The 27,714-nt window shown below is 39.8% G+C and overlaps 2 protein-coding genes and 1 pseudogene across 4 annotated transcripts in view; 2 read left to right on the forward strand and 1 right to left on the reverse strand.

Annotated features, from left to right (window-relative positions):
• The window catches only part of LOC150053280 (uncharacterized), a 187,980-nt gene that overhangs the window by 39,706 nt on the left and 120,560 nt on the right, over positions 1 to 27,714 (reverse strand). The gene's annotated exons all lie outside the window — the stretch shown is intronic.
• On the forward strand, positions 3,997 to 4,947 carry LOC150053284 (olfactory receptor 2AG1-like). Its single transcript, XM_090348597.1, has one exon. The coding sequence runs from the start codon at positions 3,997 to 3,999 to the stop codon at positions 4,945 to 4,947; it is 951 nt and encodes a 316-aa protein (XP_090204723.1).
• On the forward strand, positions 15,622 to 16,959 carry LOC150053285 (olfactory receptor 2AG1-like; annotated as a pseudogene).

A 27,714-nucleotide genomic window follows, 5' to 3' on the forward strand; every position in this document is an offset into this window, starting at 1 on the left:
TTAAAAGCATATTAAAAGAAAATAAAACCAAAGTATCTGGGTGAGTATTGGTCAAAATTTAAGTAACGTTAAAGGAAGGAAATATAAAAGAGAGACAGAGCTAGAGCAAACATGAAAATAGAGATAAAGAATGGAGACATGAAGGAAGAACAATTTGGGAAGCTAAACAGTAACTGTTTTCCAACTCCCAAACATCTATAAAGGAAATTAATACAAGTAATTATACAGACCTATAGCAAAAAGCCAACAGCTATCTAAAGAAAACTACTACAGTAGAACATTAGATAAGACAATTACTATCAATATGACCTTTTTACAATTTATACAAATCTGAAGTCCTTTCCAAGGATCCCTGAGTCTCAATGAGGGTCTCCAGTTGAAAGTACTGCTTCTGTCTCTGCTTCTTAAGTGGATTTAACAAACAAACTAGAAAGCTCAGAGGCCATGATAAAGTTGGTGATCCTTCAGAACCCTTTAAGTAGAGATACTTAAATATGAATGCTTAATACTGAAACTTATATCCTAAAAAAATTTCCTGAAGATTTAGAGTATTTCACATGTCCAATCACATTTCTATATTATTCTGTCAAATGATACACCCTTCACTAGAGTTGTTATTTCATAACAATTTAAGTTAGATATGTCTTGGAGGAAGGTTTACTTTAAGAAGAAAACTGAGCGCTACCTAGAGGATCAAATATTCTAGGAACATGTCTTTAACCAGGATAGCAATTAAGGTCTCTAAAACTTCGTTACTCATTAACTATACACAGGTTTCCAGTATGGGACACCTAATGGAGAAGGATGATATAAGAATGCTGTCTCTTTAAGGGCTGTGAAATGTCAGGACAGACATCAGTGTGGCAACCACATAATGCAGCCCAACCACAACCAGGTGGAAGAAACAGCTTTCTTCATTTTGTCATTTCAGGGAAAAGGAAGCACAGAGAAGAGAATTCCTGTGTAGAAGATGCACATAGTAGCACTGAGGGAGATTAAAGGATCTGAGCTAAACTTCCAGACATGAACCTTATACTTGCCTTTTGAATAATTAGAAATCTTTTATATTCAAAAAGGTATTAAAACATACACTATTATGTGCAGTATTTGGGGGGGAACTATACATATTACAATCAATATGTGGGAGGCATTATTTATTTTCTACAAGTTGAGAGAGCAGTGACATGAAAACTCCAGCACCTCCTTGACAGTCTTGACTGGTGTGAGGAGTGACTGAAGGCAGACTGAAGACTGAGAAGAAATGAAGAGCTGGCAGAGAGAGGAGAAAGGCCTGAGCTGGAGCAGTAACACAGACAGATGGAGCTGTGCCATCTTCATAACATCTGTACGGATCTGGCCTCTGAGTAGAGATAGAGAGGCTCATGTGTACCATCAATGCCAAGGTCAGACAAGACAAAATCAACTGGAAAAGCATGGAGGCACACATCACATCAGCATTGCATGTTAACTAATGATCAGTGATGGAAGCCCTGACTCCCTTTGTCAGGTAGACCGAGGCTGGCCATGGCCCCTTGCTGCTGGCCAGGTACTGATACCAGCTATTGAATCAGGGTCTTCCATGGTCAAAGCACATCAAACAAAATGAATCCACAGGACCTCTTTTTAGAGTCATTTCAGTGGGCAATGTTTGAGCAAGTGGCAGGCCAAGGGGCAAGCCCAAGAGGATTCATTAAAACCCACTTTCCAGGAGAACTATTTCCTTGGGAGCCCATGTCACCAGGGAGGAGGAAACTGTGATAAGGCTCCAGGGACAAGGCCAGAATCCCAGCTGCCCCAGAGACAGTGGCTGTGATTCCTCGGAGCTGTGCCCATATAGGTCTCCTCAATCCTCTGCCAGGCACATCTCTCATAGACTCCAGACTCAGCCAGAACCCCTGCAGTGCTATGAGGCTTCCTCACCTGGAAACTGGATGAGGACATTTGGAAACCATCAGTGACTGGCTTACCCAGCATCCTGCCTGGATCCTCAGGTGATTAACTCCCTTGGTCCCTTTCACCAGAGAGGACTGGCCATGGGTGACCCCAGGAAACTGTGACTCCTACCTAATCTGCTGACTGCCATGACCACACATTCTCAGAAGAAATACCTCCTCTTTCCTCTGACCTTAATTAATTCCAGGACACTGGGAAGGGGCTTCAGGCTGTATCTTTCTTCTTTATAGGTAAGGGTTCTATCTTTGTTTCTGGAAACCATGGGGAGGTTGTGAATCTTGAACAGGACCAAAAATTACTGTTTTGATACCTGCTTGTCTAGTTTCTTATAGTTCATACCTAACTCACTTTCATCTGGTCTCTAGGCACTTTAACTGTTTTATACATGAAGGAATATACTGTCTATTCAGTACTACTGGCCAGGCCTGTTTTTAGATTTTCTGATATTGACTGTCTGGTACTCAGTAGTCTCAGTACTGGTTGTATTACATGGCTCATGCCTACAATCCAAGCTCTTCAAGAGACTGAAATTGGGAGTTTCATGATTCAATGTGAGCCAGAGTAGGAAAGTCCATGAGATCCATCTATCTCTATAATTCAGGAAAATAAGAAGTGGAGAAATGGGTGAACAGGTAGAACACTGGAGAGCAAGAAAGCCAAGCAAGTAGCTGGACCCTCAATTCATACCCTGACACTGATAATACAACAGATCTAAGTCCTCCCTTTTATTATACCTGCATTTTCCTGGACTCCAATAATTTGAGATGAATTCTCAATAAATGGTAATTCAAAAGAGACCTATCAAATAGCAGCATATCAGTTCAAATTCCTCTCTTCTACATACTTGCTCAACGCCAAAAAGTATGTCAGAAAAGCCAATTAAAATTTACCATGTTCTTTTGAACTTGGAATGCTAATGCCTGAGGGAAGAGGTTGTGGGATCCATGCATCAAGACCAGCCAGTCTACACAATGAAATGATGGTTTTACTTCTCTTTCATAGGACCACTTCGGCCTTCAAAACAACCAGGACTGTGTTTACAAAAAGCAGGATACATGGATGTTTTCCTACACTCCCCATACTCTCTGTCCATTCTAATTAAAACCCTTCCAACAGTACTCTCATTTAGATTCAGTGTATTCCGACCTAATCCTTCCTCACCTCACCAAGATTTCAGAATTGTGAGAGAAAGTACTAATGTTTCATGTTCAGGGTGTTACTGTGAATCTCAGGTAGTGGAGTGGCTTTTCCTTTTCCTAACGTGCCTGTGTTATACAACTGACACCTGAAGTACCTATTATTTACTAACAGAAAATGCTACTATGCCTCTAGCTACCCCATCCAGTTCCTTCCCTTTGCTATCCTGAGTAAATATTTATTACTAACTTAAAGAAGTAAACAACGTCTGTGCAATTCTCAATTCACTTGTAACATCAATCTAACCTATCAATTCCTTTTTCCTCCAGCTAATCAACAGTATAACCATCCTGAAGAGTAATATATGTGAAGACCACCTGAAATCAAGTTATCCAGAGATTCCTGTGTAGACAAAGGTAACAACTTGGGAGACAAAATAGAAAAGAAGAGGCAGGTATCAGGTTAAGGAAGAACATAGCAAAATTGATTTATGAGTAAACTTTAATAATGAATTGTAAACTCAAGTAGATCTCTTCTATTTTAAGTATGAAAACAGGTGATTTTATATCAATGCCATTATTTTTATTGTGAATTAAAGGATGCTTTTCCTGTCTCAATGAAGGTATTTGTTCAAGTACACTCTATTTGACAATTTATATATAGCGTAAACTTAATTATTAGTAATAGTCAATATGTCTATAATCCATTTAACTGAAAGATTATTATAATTCATTGAAAACTGAGAAAATCAGAAAGCACAAATGAAAATAGGGAAAGCAAAGATAGTCACAGGTTTTGTGTTGGCTACCCCATTTATACTGACTTCATTCAAATATTGACTGAACTCCCATAGAGAGGCTTCCACTAAGCATCTTATTCTACTAGAAAGTGAAGAGAGCACACAGAATGGAGGTCTGGAACTCCACCTTGGGAAGTGGCTTCATCTTGGTGGGCATTCTCAATGACAGTGGGTTTCCTGAACTGCTCTGTGCCACAATCACAGTCCTCTACCTGCTGGCCCTGACCAGCAATGGGCTGCTGCTCCTGCTCATCACCATGGACTCCAGGCTCCACGTGCCCATGTACCTCCTGCTCAGGCAGCTCTCTCTCATTGACCTTCTCCTCACATCAGTTATAGCCCCAAAGGCCATCATGGACTTTCTGTGTGGAGATAACTCCATCTCCTTTGCTGGCTGTGCTCTTCAGATGTTCCTCGAACTGATGCTGGGTGCAGCAGAGGACTTGCTTCTACCTTTCATGGCCTATGACAGGTATGTGGCCATTTGTCATCCTCTCAACTATACAACCTTCATGAGACCAAAAGTCCTTTGGTTCATGGTGACCACAACATGGATTGTGTCATCGCTGAGCGCCCTCGTATACACCAGTTACACTATGCACTACCCCTTCTGCAAATCCCGGATGGTGAAGCATCTGTTCTGTGAGATCCCCCCTCTGCTGAAGTTGGCCTGTGCAGACACCTCTAGATATGAGCTCATGTTTTTTGTGATGGGTGTGATGTTCCTGATTCCCCCACTTGCTATGGTTCTGGTCTCCTACACACTGATCCTCTTCACAGTGCTCCGCATGCCCTCAAATGAGGGGAGGAAGAAAGCCCTTGTCACCTGCTCTTCCCACCTGGCTGTGGTTGGGATGTACTTTGGCCCTGGTACATTTGTTTATGCCCTTCCCATTTCCTTCCATGGTCCCAAACAGGACAACATCCTCTCCTTTTTCTATACAATTGTCACCCCAGCCCTGAACCCTCTCATCTACAGCCTCAGAAATAAGGAGGTGATGGGGGCCTTGAGGAGGATCTTTGGAAAATATATTCTGCCCTCACACTCCAGCACTTAGAGTTTCTCTCTTACTATTCCTTTTCCCCATCAAATTATTACACTTACCCCTGTTAAAGATGTTATGTAAACTTTTCATTTTTTAATTCCTTTCTTTTTGCCAGTCCTGTGGCTTGAACTCAGGGCCTGAGAGCTGTCCTTGGACTTCCTTCAGTGGTAGGCTAGCGCTCACCACTGAGCCACAGCACCAGTTTCAGCTTTTTCCATGTGTGTGGTAATAAAGAATTGAACCCAGGATCTTCGTGCATGTTAGATAAGCACTCTGCCACTAGGCCAAACTCCTGGCCTCATTTTTTAATTTCTTACTGTAGCTAGTAAACAAAGTCATTACACTAATGTGGCTTGATGGGGATGGTCCTGTTTTTGGAAACCCCCCATTCAAAAAGAACTTGGGGGAGTCAAGCTGTGAACAGATGTGTAAGGCCCACTCTGGTTGAATAGTCTGCATCATCTGCACTATGTGGTAGTTAGGGAGGGAAGCCATTATTCTGTAAACAATATGGCATAAAACTCTGGCTTACATCAATGTGTAAAAGTAATGAATCTACTACCTAACCAATATAACTGTAACCCCTCTATACATTTTCCCAACAATAAAAGAAAACAAAAGAAAAAAGGAAAAAAAACTTTGGCTTAAAGAATTTGATCCGGGCTGAGAGTTTGGCCTAGTGGTTGAAGTGCTTGCCTAGCATGCATGAAGACCCGGGTTCGATTCCTCGGCACCACATACATAGAAAAAAGCCGGAAGTGGTGCTGAGGCTCAAGTGGTAGAGCTCTGGCCTTGAGAAAGTCCAAGGACAGTGCTCAGGCCCTGAGCTCAAGCCCAGGACTGGCAAAAAAAAAAATTGATCCTTACAATATTTTCTCAAAGAATTGATACTTCATTTATTATGGTTGTTTCTAAATTTGTAGCCATTATTTATCTTAATTATATCATCAATGATTTATTTCTTATTTCAACACATCCTCCATTCATGTTAAAAGTTATCACCATGTTTACGCTTATTAATTGCTCCCTCTTTTATTTCCCTAAGTTTGTAGCTTTAGCTACTTAATTATTAATATTCCTTCTTATCAGCAAATCACAATTCAGTTTTGAAATTATCAAGTTAATAATAGAGGCTGCTGCATTTAACTTACAAGTTACTTAGCACTCTACCATTTGAGCCACAGCACAACTTTTGGCTTTTTCTGTGTATGTGGTACCAGGAATCAAAACCAGGGCTTTGTCCATGCTAGGTAAGCACTCTACCACTAGGCTATGCTCCCAGCCCTGTTAAACTCCTTTTAACTAGGTTGTCTACACACACACACACACACACACACACACACACACACACACACTCACATTCACAGGATTTTTGGTGAGAGATTTTGTGCGTAAAATTAGATAAGAATGAAGAAGTAATGATGTAAACTAAGATGTAAAAAGGGAAATTTGTATCATGATTGTGATAATGAAATAAAGAAAGATGCATGGTAACACACTTAGGTTTTGTGCATGTTACTTAAATTGGTAAGCTTCATGAGAAGCCAATATTTAAGCTGATTTTAAATGGTGCTATGTAACAAATCGTACAAGTTTAGGTAATTAGTACTAAATAAAAATATTATGAACAGAGTGATTTAATAATATATATACATATATATACATATATCTGGCCCCTAATAATATTTTTTAAATGTAAAAAGATTAGAGAGAAAATGAAGAAATACATAAATTATTACCTACATTATGTATGGAATATTCCATTCTGTTAGTAAAATTAATACAAGAAAACAAAGGCAGCTTTCACTGTGCTAAATTTTACTAGTGTTTTCTTTTTAATTCCCCATCATCATAATTTAAAAATGCCAAATAAGAAATTTACAAAACAAGTTATTACTATAAGAATAAATACTCAGGGGGTAGGAGTTTGGCCTAGTGGTAGAGTGCTTGCCTAGCATGCACAATCACCCAGGTTCAATTCCTTGGTACCACATACATAGAAAAAAAAGCCAGAAGTGGTGCTATGGCTCAAGTGGCAGAGTTCTAGTCTTGAGAAAGCCCAAGGACAGTGTTCAGGCCCTGAGCTCAAACCCTGGGAATGGCAAAAAAATAAAGAATAAATATGCATATCTTCAAACTTAAAACTATGAAGGATTTAATAAGAAAATTACAAATTGTACAAATAAAAAAGTAGATTTAAGTATTATTCCTAATAAATTATTAAAGACTTTATTTGCTAAATAATATAAAATAGTTATCACTGTTAGAAAATAATCTTGAATTGAAAGAATTTTCGAGTGATTTAAGCCTTAATTTACATAATTCTATTCCAAAAAATTTTTCCTAAGAAAAAGCATCAGTCATGTGCTCAAGGGTTGCTATTGCTGTTTAATATAAACAAAGACACATACATAAAACATTAAAATTTTCTTTTATGGAAAGAGATATCTACCATTTCTTCATGTGTACTGGCCAGTCTTACTTCTTTTGAAAAGTCTCTTCTTAAGTCTTTACCCATTTATTAATGGGGTAGTTGTTTTGTTGAGGGTTTATTTTTAGGACATTTAATTTTTTGAGTTCTAAGTATATTTTAGATATGAGATCATTGCCAGATGCATAGATAGTTTAAAAAAAAACTTCTTATTTTGTGAGATTTCTATTTGTTGGCTATCTCTTTTGCCAAGAAGATACTCTTCAGTTTGATGCCGTCCCATTTATTTAGCGTTTATTTTTTGATTTGTTGTTATTCTGGACTCTTTTTATTGTAATGTATAGAGGGGTTACAATTATATTCACCAGATAGTAGGTGTATTCCTTCTCACACATTGATACCACTTCACATGTTTTTGTCCCCATTTCCCTGGCCCCACCTCTTCCCAGTCATCTGATTTCCCCCCTTCCCTTTCCTATTTCAAATAAACAAATAAACATATATTCAATATACCAGGTAACAAATTCAGATACAGTAACAATATGAGATTAACCACAGGGCAAAGAAAGAGAAGAGAAAAAGCATAGTACATTAAGAACAACAATCACACAAGATAAAGCTCTTGTTTCCATATCCTGGAGATCCTTTCATTTAGCCTCATCCTATATGACCTTACGTACCTAGATTTTGAGCTATTGTAACCCTCTGCTAGGAGAGTCCTGGGTGTATACTAATTATTACAAATGAGGGAGACCATTGAGCCTATGTTCCTTTGGGTCTAGGACTTTTACTTATGAAATTGTGACCCATGCCTAGGAAATTTCCCCTACCACTTCCTGAAATACTTTAATGGTATCTAGCCTTAACATTGAGATTCCATCTCACCCAAGTAAGAATGGTAATTCAAAAGAAAACTAACAATAACAGATGCTAGAGGGTATGTGGCCAAAAGGGAGCTCTATGACACTGTTAGTAGGACTATAAACTTGTCCTATCACTTTGGAAAACAGTATGAAGATTCTTCAAAAGACTAAACATAGAGCTTCCCTGTGACCCAGCAATTTCACTACTGGGTATTTATCCAGTATAACATAAACGAGACCACACTAAAGCTACCAGAACAATCATGTTCATTGCAGTATTGTTTACCATCCCCAATATATGGAATTGACTCAGATGCTCCTTAGTAGACAAATGAATCAAAAAATAATATATGTATACAATGGAATTCTACATTTCCATCAGAAAAAAATAATATAGTACCATTATTTATAAGGAAATGGAAAAACTTGGGAAAAATTATACTAAGAGAAATAAGCCAGACCCAGAGAATCATAGGTTGCATGGTTTCCCTCATTTGTTGTAACTTAGAGTGTGCCTGTAAATCTACAAGTAAACCCACTGGAGGGTAAAACAAAAAGTACACTTGCACATGATGAATTATATAGGACTTTTGACATTTATACAGAGAGACCAAAGGAGGATATTCTTAGGAGAGGATCACAAGGGTTCAATAGCTATGTGCATATTGTCATAGAAAATGATATTTATATAAATGAACTCCAAGAAATGGAAATAAGTGGGTTTTTCTTTTGTTGTTGTTGTTTTTGGTTTCTATACTTTTTGTCTTTGGGGAAGGTAAGAGGGGAGCATAGGACAAATGTACCAGTGATACCCAGTAGGCACTATGTTGGAAATGAACTATTCAACTTGTGAGGAGAATGGGAGGGAAAAATTGTGAAAAAGCAAGGGGAGTGGGGACACTATTCAAAGAAAAGCATATTTTTTACAAGACCCTATACAGATACATCATCTTTACAATAACAATAAAAACATTTAATGTATAACACTAATAGCTACCTACATTCAAAACATTAATATGATATAAATTTATAGCAACACTTAGAATTTTCAGAACAATATAATCCTAGAAGATTTATGTTTCATGTGAAGTAATTATTATATCACAGATGCCTCACTAACAACATATTTATTTTAGGGCTTAAGCTTCCCAAAATGCTATGAAATGGATCTGTACATTACTGTCACTTTACTGCTTACAAGACTGCTGACTCTGGATCAGTAAGGGTGAGCATCACATTTCATATTAGCTAATTACGTGTGCTGCATTGCATTCTACCTTGAAGAATTCTGTAGTACAGAAATGGGCCTAAGACTCCACTGTGTGCCACCACACAATGCAGAGGAAAGCATCACTAAGTAAAATAGGTGAGAAACAGTTCTACATAAACATGTAAATAAATGTGTGTCTGTAATAGAAATGGAAGGAAACAGATAGCAGTCATGGTGAAAGGATTCCACATATTTTGCCTATATCTATTCTAGACAGTGTATTAATTTGTACAAAGAACTTTATTCATTTTACTAACTACATAAGGTTATATACACATATACAAATGGTATATCATATTATGTTTTCATCCATATTTAATGCAAAATATTTAACTGGGATTAAATATGTTCAGTTCAAATTCTTACCAGTTTAATTTTATTTATTTTTCTGACATTACTGGGTTTTGCCACTTTCTTAATTCAATTTTATTGTAAAGGTGATATACAGAGGGGTTACAGTTACATAAGTAAGGTAATGAGTACATTTCATTTGAGCAGTGTCACCCCTCCCTCATTCTCTCACACTCTTCCCCTCCCAACACTCCTCCTTCCGAGTTGTAAAGTTCATTTCCACTACTGTGTCTAGTGAGTTCCACCATTTTTGTGATTTCCTCTTCCCTTCCTCAAATCAAATAAAAATATATAAAACAAAGAGCACAGAAATAAAGAAAAACAATGACAACAGGGAATGAACAAAGGGGGAAAAAAAGAAAAAAGCACAAAGCAACTGCAAACAGTACAACATTTTTTAAAACCTCCTTATTTCCATTTCTTTGAGTTCATTTCAATAAGCATTAGTTTATATGTTCATATTCACCTAGCTTTTGAGCCATTGTGATCCTCTCCTAAGAATATCCTCCTTGTTCTCAGTGTGTGAATACTTGAAAAAATTAAATTAAGCAAAGTAAACCAGACCCAAAGAAACACAGGCTGTATGGCTTCCCTTATTTGTAACAAAAAGAGTATGTTTATAAATCTACAAATGAATCTAATGGATAGGTCACATAATTACACTTGGACGTGATTAACTAAACAGCACTCTAAGCATTTTCAAAGAAGAACAAAGGAGCATGCTACTTTCAAGTAATTTTTTACCCAATCCCGGAGCGCTGCCATTTGAGCCACCCCTCCACCTGCTTTCATTCTTCATGGTACATGTGTTCAGAGTCTTTCCAGTCTTCTTGTGAATACACTGTCCATTAATCCTGTCTATAGTCACTCTACTATCGAACCCATCTCAATACCCCTGAACAAGTGTTCTCTTTTTCTCCTATACCTATTTTACCGAGGCTCTGGAAACCACTGCTATATTTTCAACTTCAATAGCATTACTTAAGTAGAAATTCTCTTAATGTTAAAAATTATTTTAATGTTACAGATCTAATTTATTTGGAGGTAAATTAAAAAGCACCAGGAAAACAATGAACAAATTTCCAGAGCACATGATACTCTTCAAAATTGTCTAGCATATATAAGTTAGTCATAAAATAAATTTTGTTGTCTTCTGCTTCTCTTCTCAAATTTAAATTTATGTATGTGATACATAAAATGTACATTATATGGGGTACTATGTAATAACCTATTTTGATATGTGTTTGCATTTTTTAAATTAAAACGTTATTGTGATGTACATTGGGATTACAGTTATGTAAGTCGGGTAACGAGTACATTTCTTTTTAGGAAATGTCACTCTTTCCCTGCCTGATGCCCAGGTTTTTCCTTGAGTCATGATTATGAATTTTATAATGTTTAAATACAATACTCATACCAATGGGAACACTCTTGATAGTTGTAGGAAAATAACAAGCTCAGGAAAACATAAAAGCACATTCTTGTTCTAATTCTTTTCTTTTTATCAAGAAGAATGAAACAGTTGGTTTACTTCTATTTCCAGTGAGACAACAAAATTTTAGATGTCAACCATTGCTCTCTCTTATGGAATCATATTCCATTTGAATTTTAAGCACTGTGAAATAAACCCATGTGAAATACAAAACACAAATACACACAATCTAATGACACCTGTCAGAACACACATGAAGGAAAAGGATGAACATGACACAAATATCTGAAAATTATTACAGCCTATTAGGACATAGCACTGTCTCTGTCATATGATCCTTTTAATATTTGTGCAAATCTTGGAGCCATAATAGAGAATATTTATAGATGTATTCTCACTGGTTATCAAGTTGATTCAAAATGGTCCACAAAGATCAAAGGCCATATCCAAGTTGGTGATAAACTATACAAACCTTTTAAGAAACTAGCTACCTGCTGGCACTTGTGGCTCACACCAGAAATCCTAGCTACTGAGTAAACTGAGATCTCAAATCACACATTGTAGTGCTAATCTGTTGAGGAAACTCCATGAGGCTCTCATCTCTATTTAACCATCAAATAGCCATTAGTAGAGCAGTGGCTTAATTGGGAGAGCACCAGTTCAGGAACAACTTCATGGCCCTGAATTCCAATAGCAACCCAACTCTAACTCTCTCTCTCTCTCTCTCTCTCTCTCTCTCTCTCTCTCTCTCTCTCTCTCTCTCTCTCTCTCTCTCTCTCTCTCTCTCTTTCTATCTCTTTCTCCAACACACACACACACACACACACACACACACACACACACACACACACATGTATGGGGATGTATAAGGAGAATGGCACACTAACACAGACAGTCTCTATGAATCTTGGAATGATGGACAGGGACCTGTGCTACTGGGCAAAGGCTGAAATCGTTTCTTTGGCTAGGGCTATCCTTAGCCAAATCAGAAGGGACAAAGCCATTCATCAAGTCAGAGCTAATTTCATAGTGATGTTCGCTAAAATGGCAGCATAGGGCAGCAGTCCATGGAGGCTCATTAAAATTCAGTTTCAGAAGTGTTTTCTTGGGATCCCATGTCACCAGCAAGCAGGAGACAGTGAAAAGTCCCTCAGGACAAGGCCAGATTCCCTACTGCCTCTGACACAGTAAGGATAAACAATGGAATGTTTCCTTGAATATCCCTGACAATTCTCCTTTCCAAAAATCCTTCCAGTCCCCTCTTTCATTAGACTCCAGCTGGAAGGTATATGAAAGTCTGAGTACAAGGAATCATCATTATCTGTAAACAGTGCAGAGCTGGGAACAGAGACTATATGAGGATCTTCTGAGGGAATCAACTCCTGGCTTCCTCAGCCATCTGCCTGGACTCTCAGATAACTGTCTACATCCATCCCTGTCCTCAGAGAGGACTGGCCATGGTGGGGACAGCAGAGGACCTTTAACCCGATCTTATCGGCAGCCATGCATGCCCACATCCACCCCCTCAGAAGATGCCCCCTGTCTTTCCTCAGCATCTTTAGACTCTTTACAAATGACTTCACCTCACAAATGACTCCCAGGACATGTAGTGTTATCGGAAGTCTGTGTCTTTCCTCATTAGAGGTAAGATTTATGTCTCTGTCCCTAGAAAGTGTGTGGAGGTGGGGCATCTTGGGTAACAAGACCAAGAATTAGTGTCTTGATCTGTGACTGTCTTGGTCCTCAGACTTTATCATGCACTTGCTCCATCTGTACTCCAGGTGCTTGATTATAGACACATGCATCTGAATTGGTGCTGGTATCTCCATACCTTGTACAAGAGGGAATCACTGCAATATTCAGTACTATAGCTAGACCCTAAGTTTCTGAAATTCTTGATATTGGTTTTTGCGTAAAATTCTCATTCCATGTTGGGTTCACAAGGCTCATGCCTATAAATCCTGCCTTCACAAAAGGCTAACACCTCAAAAACATGGTTTTAGTCCACAAGACTCTGTTACACAGTGAAAAGGTGGGATGGAAGTATAACAGAACAGGTAGAACACCAGCATGAACAAATGAGACAATGAACCAAGGAAGCACTAGTGCTCTGAGTTCAAGCCTCTCTACTATTTTTAAGTGTCAATACTTAGTTTTGGTGCATCTGCATTTTTCTAGTCTCTAGTAGTCTGATAAGAACTCCTTGAATAGTACCTCCAAAGAGGACTGTCATATAAACATATCAGTAGCGTAGTTTGGAGTTTGTTTCTCCCACATACCGCCTTGACAGAAATATGTCTTAAAAGGACCAATTCATACCAGGCAAGATGGCTCAAACTTGGAAGTGACATACAATAGCCTGAGTCCACATAGTGAGATTCTTTCCTAACTTAATCCCAATAATCAGGGCAAATTAAGCATTTAAAAAGCTGAGCAATACCAAAGCAATGCAATGGAGAAAAATGAATAAAAGATGCTTTCAAATTTGTAAAGACTGTAAAGAATGAGCATTTCCACAAACCCATGCTCTTCTATTCATCAGAGTACCTGAAGACAGGCAGTATGAAACTCACCCTTTTTGAACTTCCACCAACATTTTACAAGAAGAGGCTCATCCTGGGGTTAGGAGTTTGGCTGAGTGGTAAAGTGCTTGCCTAGCATGCCCGAAGATCTGGGTTCTATTCCTCAGTACCACGTACACAGAAAAACAAAAAAAACTGGAAGTGGTGCTGTGGCTCAAGTGGTAGTGTTCTAGCCTTTAGAAACCCAAGGAGAGTGCTCAGGCCCTGAGCTCAAGCCCAGGACTGACAAAAAATAAATAGAAGAGATCCATCCTATGTACACCCAATGTATATTTACTGGCCTCACTCAGAAAAAAACTGTAATGGATATGGTATGTATATGTGTTTATGCATATGTATACATGTACATATATACACTTAGGTCTATTTGGAAGTACATAAAAAGGAGAGATAAGCAATTTAGTGATTTTTTTTGCCAGTCCTGGGGCATGAACTCAGGGCCTGAGCACTGTCCTTGGGATTTCCTCAAGGCTAATGCTTTACCACTCAAACCACACCACCACTTCTGGCTTTTTCTGTATATGTGGTACCAAGGAATCCAAGGAATTGAACCCCAGTCTTTGTGCATGCTAAGCAAGCACTCTACCACTAGTGGCCCTTTAGTGAATAGTTTTTACTTCTCTTCTACAGTGCCTCTTAGGTTAGGAATGCATTTACAAAGAGCAGACTTAGTGAATGCTTTCACACACACACACACACACACACACATACACACACACACACACACACACACACACACACACACACACACACACACACACTGTGCATGTCCTATGTTATTCCAATTCAAACCCTTCTACCAAAAACTATCACTCAGACTGACCTCAGGATGACATTTATCCATATATTACTAAGATTTGTGAGAGAAAACAATCTGCATTTCCTACTCAAATGATGCTGTGAATCTCCAGCAGTGAGATAGATTTTGCCTTCCCTGCAATGTCTGTACGAGGAAATTAACACTTTATACACACTTATCACTACAAGAAATTACTACCTGGCCTCCACAGATCCCCTTGTTTCTTGTCTTTGCTTCCATTAGTAAATATTTTAACACTATCTTTAAAAGTTACGTAATTTTCCAATATTTTCTATTTATTACTTAAATTATATCACTATCTTTAAAAGTTATGTAATTTTCCATTTGTTGCTTAAATTTATCTCAACTACTGGTTTTCTTTAATAAAAAATTACTTTACCTGAAGCAGAACAGCAGTACAACCATCAAGGATAGGAGTATATTTGAAGACTACGTGAAATCAAGGGAACAAGGCTAGCAATTCCAGTGTGGAGGAAGCTAAGAACTTAGAGAGCAGAGAGTAAGGCAGACATCAGGTCACAGAAGAACATGGCAAAGAGTTTTGTATGAAACGAACTTTTTAAATTAAATTGTACTCCAAGTAGATTGTAAACATGGAAACCGTTAGATTGCATACCAATTCCACGTTCATTGAATTATTCTGAATTGGGAATATTTTCTTTCTCTTTACATAGTATATCTGAGTGTATTCTATTTCATGCTTTCTATATAGCAATAGTCAGCATGTCTGTAATTCATTTAACTGAAAGATTATATTAATTCACTGAAAACATTGAGAAAAATCAGAAAGAACAGGAAAAAATAAGGGATGAATAGATATTCCACGGGATTTCTGTAGGCTACCCCTAGCTGATGAGTCTCTTCAAATATTGATTGAAATCCCTTAGAAAGGCTTCTACTGATATCTGTCTCTAGACAACGATAGAGAACACACAGAATGGAAGTCTGGAACGTCACCTTGAGAAGCGACTTCATCTTGGTGGGCATTCTCAATGACAGTGGGTTTCCTGAACTGCTCTGTGCCACAATCACAGTCTTCTACCTGCTGGCCCTGACCAGCAATGGGCTGTTGCTCCTGCTCATCACCATGGACTCCAGGCTCCACGTGCCCATGTACCTCCTGCTCAGGCAGCTCTCTCTCCTTGACCTTCTCCTCACATCAGTTATAGCCCCAAAGGCCATCATGGACTTTCTGTGTGGAGATAACTCCATCTCTTTTGCTGGCTGTGCTCTTCAGATGTTTCTGGAACTGATTTTGGGTGGGGCAGAGGACCTGCTTCTACCTTTCATGGCCTATGACAGGTATGTGGCCATTTGTCATCCTCTCAACTATACAACCTTCATGAGACCAAAAGTCCTTTGGTTCATGGTGACCACAACATGGATTGTGTCATCGCTGAGCGCCCTCGTATATACCAGTTACACTATGCACTACCCCTTCTGCAAATCCCGGATGGTGAAGCATCTGTTCTGTGAGATCCCCCCTCTGCTGAAGTTGGCCTGTGCTGACACTTCTAGGTATGAACTCTTGGTGTATGTGATGGGTGTGATGTTCCTGATTCCCCCACTTGCTATGGTTCTGGTCTCCTACACACTGATTCTCTTCACAGTGCTCCGCATGCCCTCAAATGAGGGGAGGAAGAAAGCCCTTGTCACTTGCTCTTCCCACCTGACTGTGGTTGGGATGTATTATGGCCCTGCCTCATTTATATATATCCTTCCTATTTCCTTCCATAGTCCCAAACAGGACAACATCCTCTCCTTTTTCTGCACTATTGTCACCCCAGCCCTAAACCCTCTCATCTACAGCCTCAGAAATAAGGAGGTGATGGGAGCCTTGAGAAGGATCTTTGGAAAATATATTCTGCCCTCACACTCCAGCAATTAGAGCTTCCCTGTTTTCCATCAAATTATCACACTTACCCCTTCCATAATAATACACTGTTAAAGATGTTATATATATTTTCAAATGATTATTTTTCATTTCTTACTTTAGCTAATATATTCAAAGCCATTACATTGCAATGAACTGGCAGGTATAACCCTAGTTTGGGAATCCCGCTCATTCAAAAATAACTAGGGGAAGAACGGGCATAACAGGATGTCTCTGGATCACTGTTCAAGTTCTCAGCATCATCTACACTACGAAGTAGACAGGGATCTATCATTCTAAGATATAAACAGATATTATGGCATAATATTTTGGTTTAAACTGTTGGATCTTTAAGCTATTTTCCATGAGATTTTACAGTTCAGCTTGTATAGTAGCTTCTAAATTTCCAGATATTCCTTTTATTATATAGTCAGTCTTTTTTATCTCTTATTCCAAGTTGCAACCATGCATGCCACATTTTATCTTAATGATCACATTTTTATCAGTTACCTCACTCTTTATTTCCCTTAGTTACTGTAGCTTTAACTATGAGTTCTACAGTTTTCTTAAATCTTAATATTCCTTCTTCTCACAAAGCCACAATCCAGATTGGGAAAATGTCGTCTTATAATAGGAGCTGTTGCATTTAATTTACAAACTACTTAGCAAAATATAGCCTCTTTAAAACAACATGTTAAGCAGTTTATTCTAGGTTGTACACATACACACACATTCATAGAATTTTTGGAGAGAGGTTTGGGGATTCAAATTAGATGGGAATGAAGTATTGTAGTTTTAACGTAAGCTAAGATATAAAAAAAGAACATTTTTATCCTTATTAATGTAGTGAACCAAGATGCATGGTAATCTGCTTACATTTGGGTGAATGTTAGAATGGTAAATTTTTTGACGACCTAATATTTAAGCTGAGTTTAAATGATGAGATAAGGTAAGTCATGAAGATTTGGTAAAAGAATTCTTCAGGAGGAAGGAAGATGGCGCCGAGACAATAGGGACTCTGCCTAACTCTCCCTCACAAAAAGAGAGAACCAGGGAGTCCCACGAGCCAATTATCTTAAGAAATCCACAACAACAAACTCAAAAAAGCAACGGAGAAGGACTCAAACCGGAAAAGAAATCCAGATAAAGCTTACATCCAACTTTCTCAAAGAATTCGGAATGCGAGGACCCCTCCCCCACCCATCGCCGCTGGCTCCAAGTCATGAAAAGAGGTGGCGAAGGGCACCGGGCCAGCCAGCCCAGATCGCCATAAGAACCAACATAGGACCAGGCCAGCAAGCCGCAGAAGCAGCGGAACCCAGATGTGGAACCAGAACAGCAAGCAGCAGGACCCAGACGCGGAACACAGGTGGCGGAGTAGACCAAGGGGAGTGAAAGACTCCCCACAACCATGGAACACCCACAGACGGGACGCAGAGGCATGAGCAGCACAGCGCGTCACCAAACCCATCGGGAAACCAGAGCAGGTGCCAAGCAATAGAACTTAACTCAGGCCCCACCACCCCACCCGAGAAAGACTGGCAGGAGCAGGGGGGCAAGGAATTTAGAATCTTGTCCCTTCCCTCAACAGCCCCCTCCCTCAGGCCATTGACTGGAGATTGACAGGCAGGCTACCTAAGACCCAGCACGCAACCAAGGGAGGTGGAGCTGTCCCAACTCCCACCTGCCCAACGGGCTCAACTCCCAGCCCTCTGACTGGAGACTGACAGGCGGGCGGACCCTAGGACTCAGCACCCCACCAGGGGAGGTGGAGCTATCCCAGCTCCCACCCGCCCACCAGGTTCCTTTCCCAGGCCACTGGGTCTGGAGAGTGGGGAGCGCTGGGACCCTGCCTTACAACAGTGGGTGGGGTGTGTGAGAAAATAGGACCCAGCATCTGTCCCCCTCAATTCTTGAGCGGGGCATCCTCCAGCTGGGAATACTGAGCAAGACAGCACCTAGGGGCCCCCCACAGTCACAGACTCTCTGACAAAGAAGTGGAAACACAGCAGGGATTTGAAGAGCTAACAGCAGCCAAGCTCGCCTTCTGAGAATCAAAAAGGTGCGGCTCTGCCCTTGGAGACCACGTCCTCAGCTGGGCCCCGCCCCTGGGAACAGAGCGGTCTCCTGCTGGTCATGTTGAGAGCCCCTGGAAACTCTCAAACCCCAGACCCTTGGCTGGGGACACCGCTGGAAGCAGCACAGGAAAACGTCTGCCTAGCGTGCTCAGACTGAAGCTCGCAGATCCACCCCATGGCCCACTGTGAGGCCACTGGTTGGGATGAGAGCTAGTCGTGCAGCAACACATAAGCTTTATTCTAATACTTTCCAAACTTTTTACTCAAATACGCTACCTACTTACCAACTTAGGTCAGTTATCCGTACGCTATACCTTTTCTTCATTACTATAATAATCTTACACTCCTACATTAATCCTCTTGTACCTCCCCTGACCTCTCTCATTCTATTTTTCTATCTCTGGTCCTCTGTTCGTCTTTCAACCCTTATAATGCAGGGATCTACCATTGATGGCTGTTGAGCAATACTGTATATCTAGGTGTTCAATTATACTCTAGGCTCAGAGGTACTTAAAGACAATAGAGATTGGATTGAGAGGTTTATTGTTCTGGTCATAAATTGCTTATCACTGGTTGTATTAGACTGGCCTGTAAGTGCACAAAAAGAAAGAGTGATAACACCAATCAAAAATTGTGAACTTCTAGTGTCTGCCAGCTACAGAGGTCTAGGTTGGTTATATCTGAAAAACTATAATCGTGTTTAGTATTAATCTTGCTCCCATTTTCAAATGGGCAGAAAAAGAAACTCAAGAAAAATGTCAAATCAAGAAACAACACCCCCCCCCAACATAAACAGACAATGGAACAGTCACTGGCAAACCTAGAGGAGAGACTTCCAAGTGCTATACAAATGCAATTGATAAACATCATTAATGAAAAATGTGAAAATATAAAGAAAGAGATAAGGGAGGAAGCCATAGCTAAACAAGAGGAAACCATAAACAAGGTGATAAGTGAAATAGAAGAAGCCATAAAGGAGGCCATAATAAAGGTTTTTCAACGAAAAATGGATGAATTCATAGAATCCACAAATAAAAAGGTGACCGAACTCCAGCAAATGTCCAAAGAAAATAAAGCTACTGAGCTAACCACTCAAATGGAAATCAAGGAGCTAAAGAAATCCATACATGGTCTAAAACAAGAGATGCAAGGCAACAAAAATGAGCAATTAGAAGCAAGGGAGATGAAAAATAAAGTAGATGGCTTTGATAGCAGGTTAGACAATGCAGAGGAGAGAATTTCCGGGGCTGAAGATAACTTAGTTGCTATAGAGAAAGAATAGAAAATGAGTCAATCCAACTCTAGGAATTAGGAGAGAGCGCTTCAGGAGGTCCAAGACACAATTGGGAAGCCTAATTTAAGGCTAACTGGTATTGAGGAGACTCTGGAGAAAGAGGTCAATGGATGGAAAATATACTTCAGGGAATCATCTCAGAGAATTTCCCAAATATCCAGAAGGGCAGACCCATCCAGATACAAGAAGCTTTTAGAACCCCAAACAGACCTGACCAGAAAAGAACATCCCACCGCCACATCATAATGCGAACGGGATCAATAGAAACCAAAGAAAGGATCCTAAAGGCAGCCAGGGAAAGGGGATCAATAACCTATAAAGGCAAACCAATAAGAATAACCCCAGATTTCTCAGCAGAGATCATTCAAGCAAGAAGTGACTGGAAGCATATATGTCATGCCCTTAAGTCAAATAACTACCAACCAAGAATACTGTACCCAGCTAAGCTCTCATTCATAACTGAGGGAACAATAAAAACATTCCAATCCAGGGAAAAGCTGCAACAATATGTCGCAACAAAACCAACACTACAGAGAATTCTAAAAGATGTTCTATACATAGAAAACCAAAATAAATGCAATATAGGGAAAGAAATGGCACCTAAACAGCATACCATCTAAGGACCACAAGAACTGTCAATACACAGGCCCTAATCAAAGCTTTTAAAAATGGTAGGAACTAATAAATATTTCTCAATCCTAACTCTCAATATCAATGGATTTAACTCTTCAATTAAACGGCATAGACTGTCTAGTTGGATCAAAAAAGCAAGATCCATCGTTCTGCTGTCTGCAAGAGAAACATCTTACCCAAAAAAACAATCATCTTTTGAAAGTGAGAGGTTGAAATAAACTCTATCACGCTAACGGCCCCCATAAACAGGCTGGAGTTGCCATCCCCACATCAGATAAAATAGACTCCAAACTAAAATTAGTAAGGAAAGACAAAGAAGGTTACTACATAATACTAAATGGAGCTTTCCTCCAGGAAAACATAACGATCCTAAATATTTACACATCCAATCCCTGAGCTTCGAACTTCATCAAGCAAACTTTACTTTCACTGAAACCATACATAGATCGAAACACAGTAATTGTTGGTGACTTTAACACACCACTCTCACCTATGGATAGATCAACAAGGTAAAAACTCAACAGAGAAACCTTAGAACTGAACAACTATAAAGACCAATTAGATCTAACAGACATCTGCAGAATATTCCACCCAGCAACAACAAAATATACGTTTTTCTCAGCAGCACATGGAACATTTTCCAAAATAGACCACATCTTAGGCCATAAAACAAACCTGGACAGATTCAGAAACACTGAAATTATTCCCTGCATGCTCTCAGACCACAAAGGCATCAAATTGGAACTGAACACACATCTCCACCAATAAAAACCCTGTAACTCATGGAGCCTGAACAACACATTGTTGAATCACCAATGGGTCATCGAAGAGATCAGAACAGAAATCCAACAGTTTATGAAATTTAACAATAAGGAACACACAAAATACCAACACCTTTGGGACACAGCAAAGGCAGTGGATAATTTATAGCGCTGAGTGCCTACAACAACAAGTTGGAAAAATCACAAACCAACAATTTAATATGTCACCTTAAGCTCCTGGAAAAAAAGCAACAAACCAAACCTAATCCCAGTAGAAGAAAGCAAATTATTAAAATCAAAGCAGAACTAAATGATTTGGAATAAAAAAAAACTATAGAAAGAATCAACAAAACAAGGAGTTGGTTCTTTGAATTAACAAAATTGACAAACCCCTAGCAAATCTTACCAAAAAAAGAAAAGAGCATACCGAAATAAACAAAATCGCAGACGAAAATGGTAATATCATGACAGAAATTACCAAGATCCAGAATATCATGAGGGAATACTTCTCAAACGTTTACGCCAACAAATTTGAGAATCTAGAAGAAATGGATGAATTCCTAGCCAATATTAACATACCCACACTGAACCAAGAAGAACTAACCCAACTCAACAGGCCTATTTCAAGCTCTGAAATAGAAATGGCAATTAGACACCTTCCACCTAAGAAAAGCCCAGGGCCAGATGGATTCACAGCTGAATTCTATAAGGTCTTCAAAGCAGAGCTCACACCAACACTACTCAAGCTCTTCAACGAAATTGAAAATGAAGGCTCTTTACCAAACTCATTCTATGAAGCCAGTATAACCCTCATCCACAAACCAGACAGAGATTTATCAAAGAAAGAGAACTATAGACCTATTTCTTTGATGAACATCAATGCAAAACTTCTCAACAAAATGCTGGCCAACCGTCTACAACAACTCATCAAAAAAATTATACACTATGATCAAACTGGATTCGTCACAGGCAGGCAAAGCTGGTTCAACATACGCAAATCAATTAATATAATTCAACACATCAACAGGAGCAAGGACAAAAATCACATGATTGTCTCAATAGATGCGGAAAAGGCATTTGACAAGATCCAACACCCATTTATGTTAAAAGCTCTGGAGAAACTAGGAATCCATGGAACATTTCTCAATATAATAAAGGCTGTGTATGACAAATCCACTGCTAGTATTACATTTAATGGTGAAAATCTAAAGCCATTCCCTCTAAAATCAGGAATGAGACAAGGATGCCCACTCTCTCCACTCCTCTTTAACATAGTATTAGAATTCCTAGCCAGTGCAATAAGGCAAGAAGCAAGCATAAAGGCGGTCCAAGTAGGGAAAGAGGAAGTAAAACTATCCCTCTTTGCAGATGACATGATTCTGTATTTAAAGAATCCTATAGACTCTACTCCCAAGCTCCTTGAGCTGATTCAAAACTTTGGAAGAGTAGCAGGCTATAAAATCAACCCTCAAAAATCAACTGCCTTCCTTTATGCCAACAGTGAGAGGAACGAGGCAATAATCAGGAAAGCAACTCCTAGGAATTAGCTTAACTAAGAATGTAAAGGACCTTTTTGACGAAAACTTTAAAACCCTGAAAAAGGAAATTAAAGCAGAATTAAGGAAATGGAAAAACCTCCCATGCTCCTAGATTGGAAGAATCAACATTGTGAAAATGACAGTCTTGCCAAGGGCTATCTACAAATTCAACACAATACCCATCAATATCCCAATGGCATTCTTTAAAGAAATAGAAGAGGCAATTCAAAATTTCATATGGAATAATAAAAGACCCCATATAGCAAAAACACTTCTTAGCAGAAAGGACAGCGAGGAGGAATTTCAATTCCAAACTTTAGACTCTATTACAGGGCTATAATGATCAAAACAGCTTGGTACTGGCACAATAACAGGCCAGAAGACCAATGGAATAGAACTGAGGCCCCAAATATTAAACCACAGACCTATGGCCACCTAATCTTTGACAAGGGAGCCAAAAAAATAGAATGGAAGAAAGACAGCCTCTTTAACAAGTTGTGCTGGAAGAACTGGTTAAGCACGTGCAGAAAACTAAAGTTGGATCCTTCTTTGTCACCCTGCACTAGAATTAACTCCAAATGGATCAAAGACCTGGAGGTAAAAGCCGACACTCTGAAAACTTTACAAGAAGGAATAGGAGATACACTAGGCCTCCTTGGCACAGGTCAAAACTTTTTTAATAAGGACCAAGAATCATAACAAATCAGAGAAAGGCTGGATAAATGGGACTGCATTAAACTGCAGAGCTTTTGTATGGCAAAGGACATAGCTAGTAAATTAATTAGGAAGCCTACAGAGTCGGAGAAGATCTTCACCAACCATACAGCGGACAAAGGCTTCATATCTAAAATATATCAACAGCTCAAAAAATTGAATCACTCCAAAACTAATCTCCAAAGTAACAACCATCCCATTAAAAGATGGGCCAAAGACTTAAAGAGAGTCTTCTCTGAAGAAGAAACAAAAATGGCCTATAGACACATGAAGAAATGCTTGACATCTCTGGTCATAAAAGAAATGCAAATCAAAACAACTCTAAGATTCCACCTCACTCCAGTTAGAATTGCCAGGATCAGGAAAACGAATAATAACAGATGCTGGAGAGGATGTGGCCAGGAGCGATCACCACTACACTGTTGGTGGGAGTGCAAACTCGTTCAACCACTATGGAAAGCAGTATGGCAGTGCCTCAAAAGGCTAAACATAGAACTCCCCTATGACCCAGCAATTCCACTACTTGGCATTTACCCAACCATCCAGAAACTAGGACATACTAAATCCACTAGCACAACAATGTTCATTGCAGCATTATTCACCATAGCAAAGATATGGAACCAACCTAGATGTCCCTCAGTTAATGAGTGGATCAACAAGTTGTGGTATTTGTACACAATAGAATTCTATGCTGCTGTCAGAAAAAACGACATTGCCCCATTTGTTAGGAAATGGAAAGACTTAGAAAAAAATCATATTAAATGAAGTAAGCCAGACTCAAAGGAACTCAGGCTCAATGGTTTCCCTCATTTGTCATAATCAGTAGAAACCTTGGGCTCTCCTAGCAGAGATCTGCAATAGAGCAAAATCTTGATACATAAGGCCATATAGTATGAAGCTAACTGAAAGGACCTCCAGGATATTGAAACAAAAGCCATATAACAAATGATTGTTGACCGTAATCTACTATGTTATCTCTCATCTCCTTTGCTGACCCTTGGGTATCTCATATTGTTACAGTATCTCACTTTGTTATCTGATACATTGGATTTATTTGTATTTGGTTATTTGAAATTTGATAGGGAAGGGGGGAAAACCAAGATGGGGGTGGGGGGATGGGGGTTGGGGGGAGGGTAATGGGTACCAAGACATGTGAAAGGGTATCAATGTAAGTGAATTAATGCACCTTCTATCTGGCAAATATCATGTAACCCTTTTACTAATTACAATAAAAAATGCAAAAAAATATATTAAAAAATAAATAAATAAAATATATCAAAAAAAGAATTTTCTAAGAAAAAGCATTAGTCATGTGCTCAAGGGTTACTATCACTGTTTAAAATAAGCAGATAAAGACACATACATGAAACATTAAATATGTAATACTGGTGAAATGCCTAGTTGCACTCAAAACATCCATATGATATAAATTTATACCAACACTAATTTTGAAACCATTTGGAGAGCAATATAATTCTGGAAGATTTAGATTTTATGTGAGACAATTATTACATGGTGGATGCATCACCGACATCATATTTATTTTTAGGGCTTGAGCTTCCCAATAATACTATGAAATGGATCTCTATATTATTGTCACTTTACTGCTTATAGAACTGCTGACTCTGGTTCAGTAAGGGTGAGCATAACATTCCACATTAGCTAAGTACATGTGCTATATTGCATTCAACCTTGAAGAATTCTGTAGTACAGAAACGAATCTAAGACTCTAACTTTGCTTTGTGTACCACCACACAATGCAGAGGAAAGCATCACTAGGTGCCATAGTTGAGAAATATTTGTTCTATGTGAATATATGGAATCAGTAAATGTGTACCTCCATTAAAAATGAAAGGCCACTCATCCAAATATATACAGACATTATCTCATGATGAGGACATTTCACATGTTTTGCCCATATCTATTCTAGTCAGTGGATTTATTTAAGGAAGAACTTTTACTCATTTTATTACCTACACAACAGCATAAGCGTATATATGCATACATAAATGATATGCTTTCGTGCATATATAATGTAAAATAATTAAATGGGATTAAATATGTTTATCTCAAATACTTATTAACTCCTTTTTATTTATTTTGATAGTGTTGGGTTCTGAACATAGAGTGTGCCAATTTGCTTCATTTTGTAGCCCAACTTTGGTGCTCTACCACTTGGGCCACCCCTCCACTACCTCTCATTAATTCATAATACAAGTGTTCAGAGTCCTGTCAATCTTCTTTAAATACACTGTCCATTACTCCTGTCTACAGTCACTCTACAATGGGATAGCACACTCGACCTCCTTGTTTATATATAACCTCATCTCATACATTTGACCAAGACTTCACTTTTTGTCCCCTACCCCTAACTAACAAGGACGTCAACAGCACTACCTAAGTAGAAATTATTTTACTATTATAAAGTAATTATAGCTCTAATTTACTTGAAGAAATAAACACCAAGAAAACATGACCAAAAAATAAAATCACAAGGAAACAATTTCCAGAAAACAAGATCCTATTCAGAATATATGATATTCAGCATATGTGATAGTCACAAATGAATTTTGTTGTCTTCGCAATTTAAATTTATGAATAAATGATGCATAAAAATACATATTATATGGGGTACAATCTTATATTCTGATATGTGGGTTCATTTTAAAATGCTGTTAATTTATTACTGCTATCAGGGTGACATCCAAAGGGGTTACAGTTACATAAGTCAGGTAATGACGATATTATTTTTCAGACAATGGCATCCCTTCCCCAACTTTCTCCCAGGTTTTCCTTCCAATCATGTGTATGCTTTTATACTGTTTAAATACCCACAGCAAGAAAGTATACCTTTTGTAGTTTTAGGCACATACCAAGCTTAAAAAACAGAAAAGCAGACAGCTTGAAGATGGCGCCGAGACAATAGGGACGCTGCCTAGCTTTCTCTGACAAAAAGAGAGAACCAGGGAGTCCCACGAGCCAACTATCTAAAGAAATCCACAACAACAAACTCAAAAAGCAACGGAGAAAGACTCAAACCGGAAAAGAAATCCAGATAAAACTCACATTCAACTTTCTCAAAGAATTCGGAACGCAAGGACCCCTCCCCCACCTCTCGCCCAAAGCCGCGGAAAGCCGCGGCAGCTGGTGCCCCGGCAGCTGGTGCCCCATCAAACCACGAAAAGCGGCTTGAGCCGGCACAGGCTCCACGCGGGGAAAGCGGGGACAGGCACTGGCTCTAATCCACGAAAAGCGGCAGCACCAGGCTGGGAACCCAACGGCTGCAGAAACCAGCACAGAACCGGGCCAGGGAACGGCGGAAGCAGCGGAACCCAGACGCAGAACACAGGCTGCGGCGGAGACCCGAAGGGAGTGAAAGGCTCCCACCACCATGGAACACCCGCAGACGGACGCGGAGGCGTGAGTAATACAGCGCATCCCCAAACACATCGGGAAAGCGGAGTGGGTGCCAAGCAATAGAACTTAACTCAGACCCCAACACCCCGCCCGAGAGAGACTGGCAGGAGCAGGGGGGCAAGGAATTTAGAATCCTGTCCCTCCCCTCAACAGCCCCCTCCCTCAGACCATTGACTGGAGATTGACAGGCGGGCTACCCATAAGACCCAGCACCCCACCAAGGGAGGCGGGGCTGTCCCAACTCCCACCCGCCCAACGGGCTCAACCCCCAGCCCTCTGACTAGAGACTGACAAGCCGGCAGACCCTAAGACCCAGCACCCCACCAGGGGAGGTGGAGCTGTCCCAGCTCCCACCCGCCCACCAGGCTCCTCTCCCAGGCCACTGGAACTGGAGAGTGGAGGGCTTTGGGACACTGCCTTACAACAGAGGGTAGGGGGTGTGGGTAAATAGGAGCCAGCATCTGCCCCCCCTCAATTCCCGAGCAGGGCATCTTCCAGCTGGGAATCCTGAACAAGACACCACCAAGGGCCCCCCGCCCCCCCCACAGTCACAGACTCTGACAAAGCAGTGGAAACACAGCAGGGATCTGAAGGGCCGACCAGCAGCCAAGCTCCCCTTCTGAGAACCAAAAAGGCGTGGCTCCGCCCTTGGAGCCCATGTCCCCAGCTGGGCCCCGCCCCTGGGAACAGAGGGGCCTCCTGCTGAGAGCTCCTGAAACTCT

The sequence above is a fragment of the Megascapheus bottae genome, chromosome 16 (genome assembly GCF_031878675.1).
Source record: "Megascapheus bottae isolate mThoBot1 chromosome 16, mThoBot2.hap1, whole genome shotgun sequence".
Taxonomy (NCBI): Eukaryota; Metazoa; Chordata; class Mammalia; order Rodentia; family Geomyidae; genus Megascapheus; species Megascapheus bottae.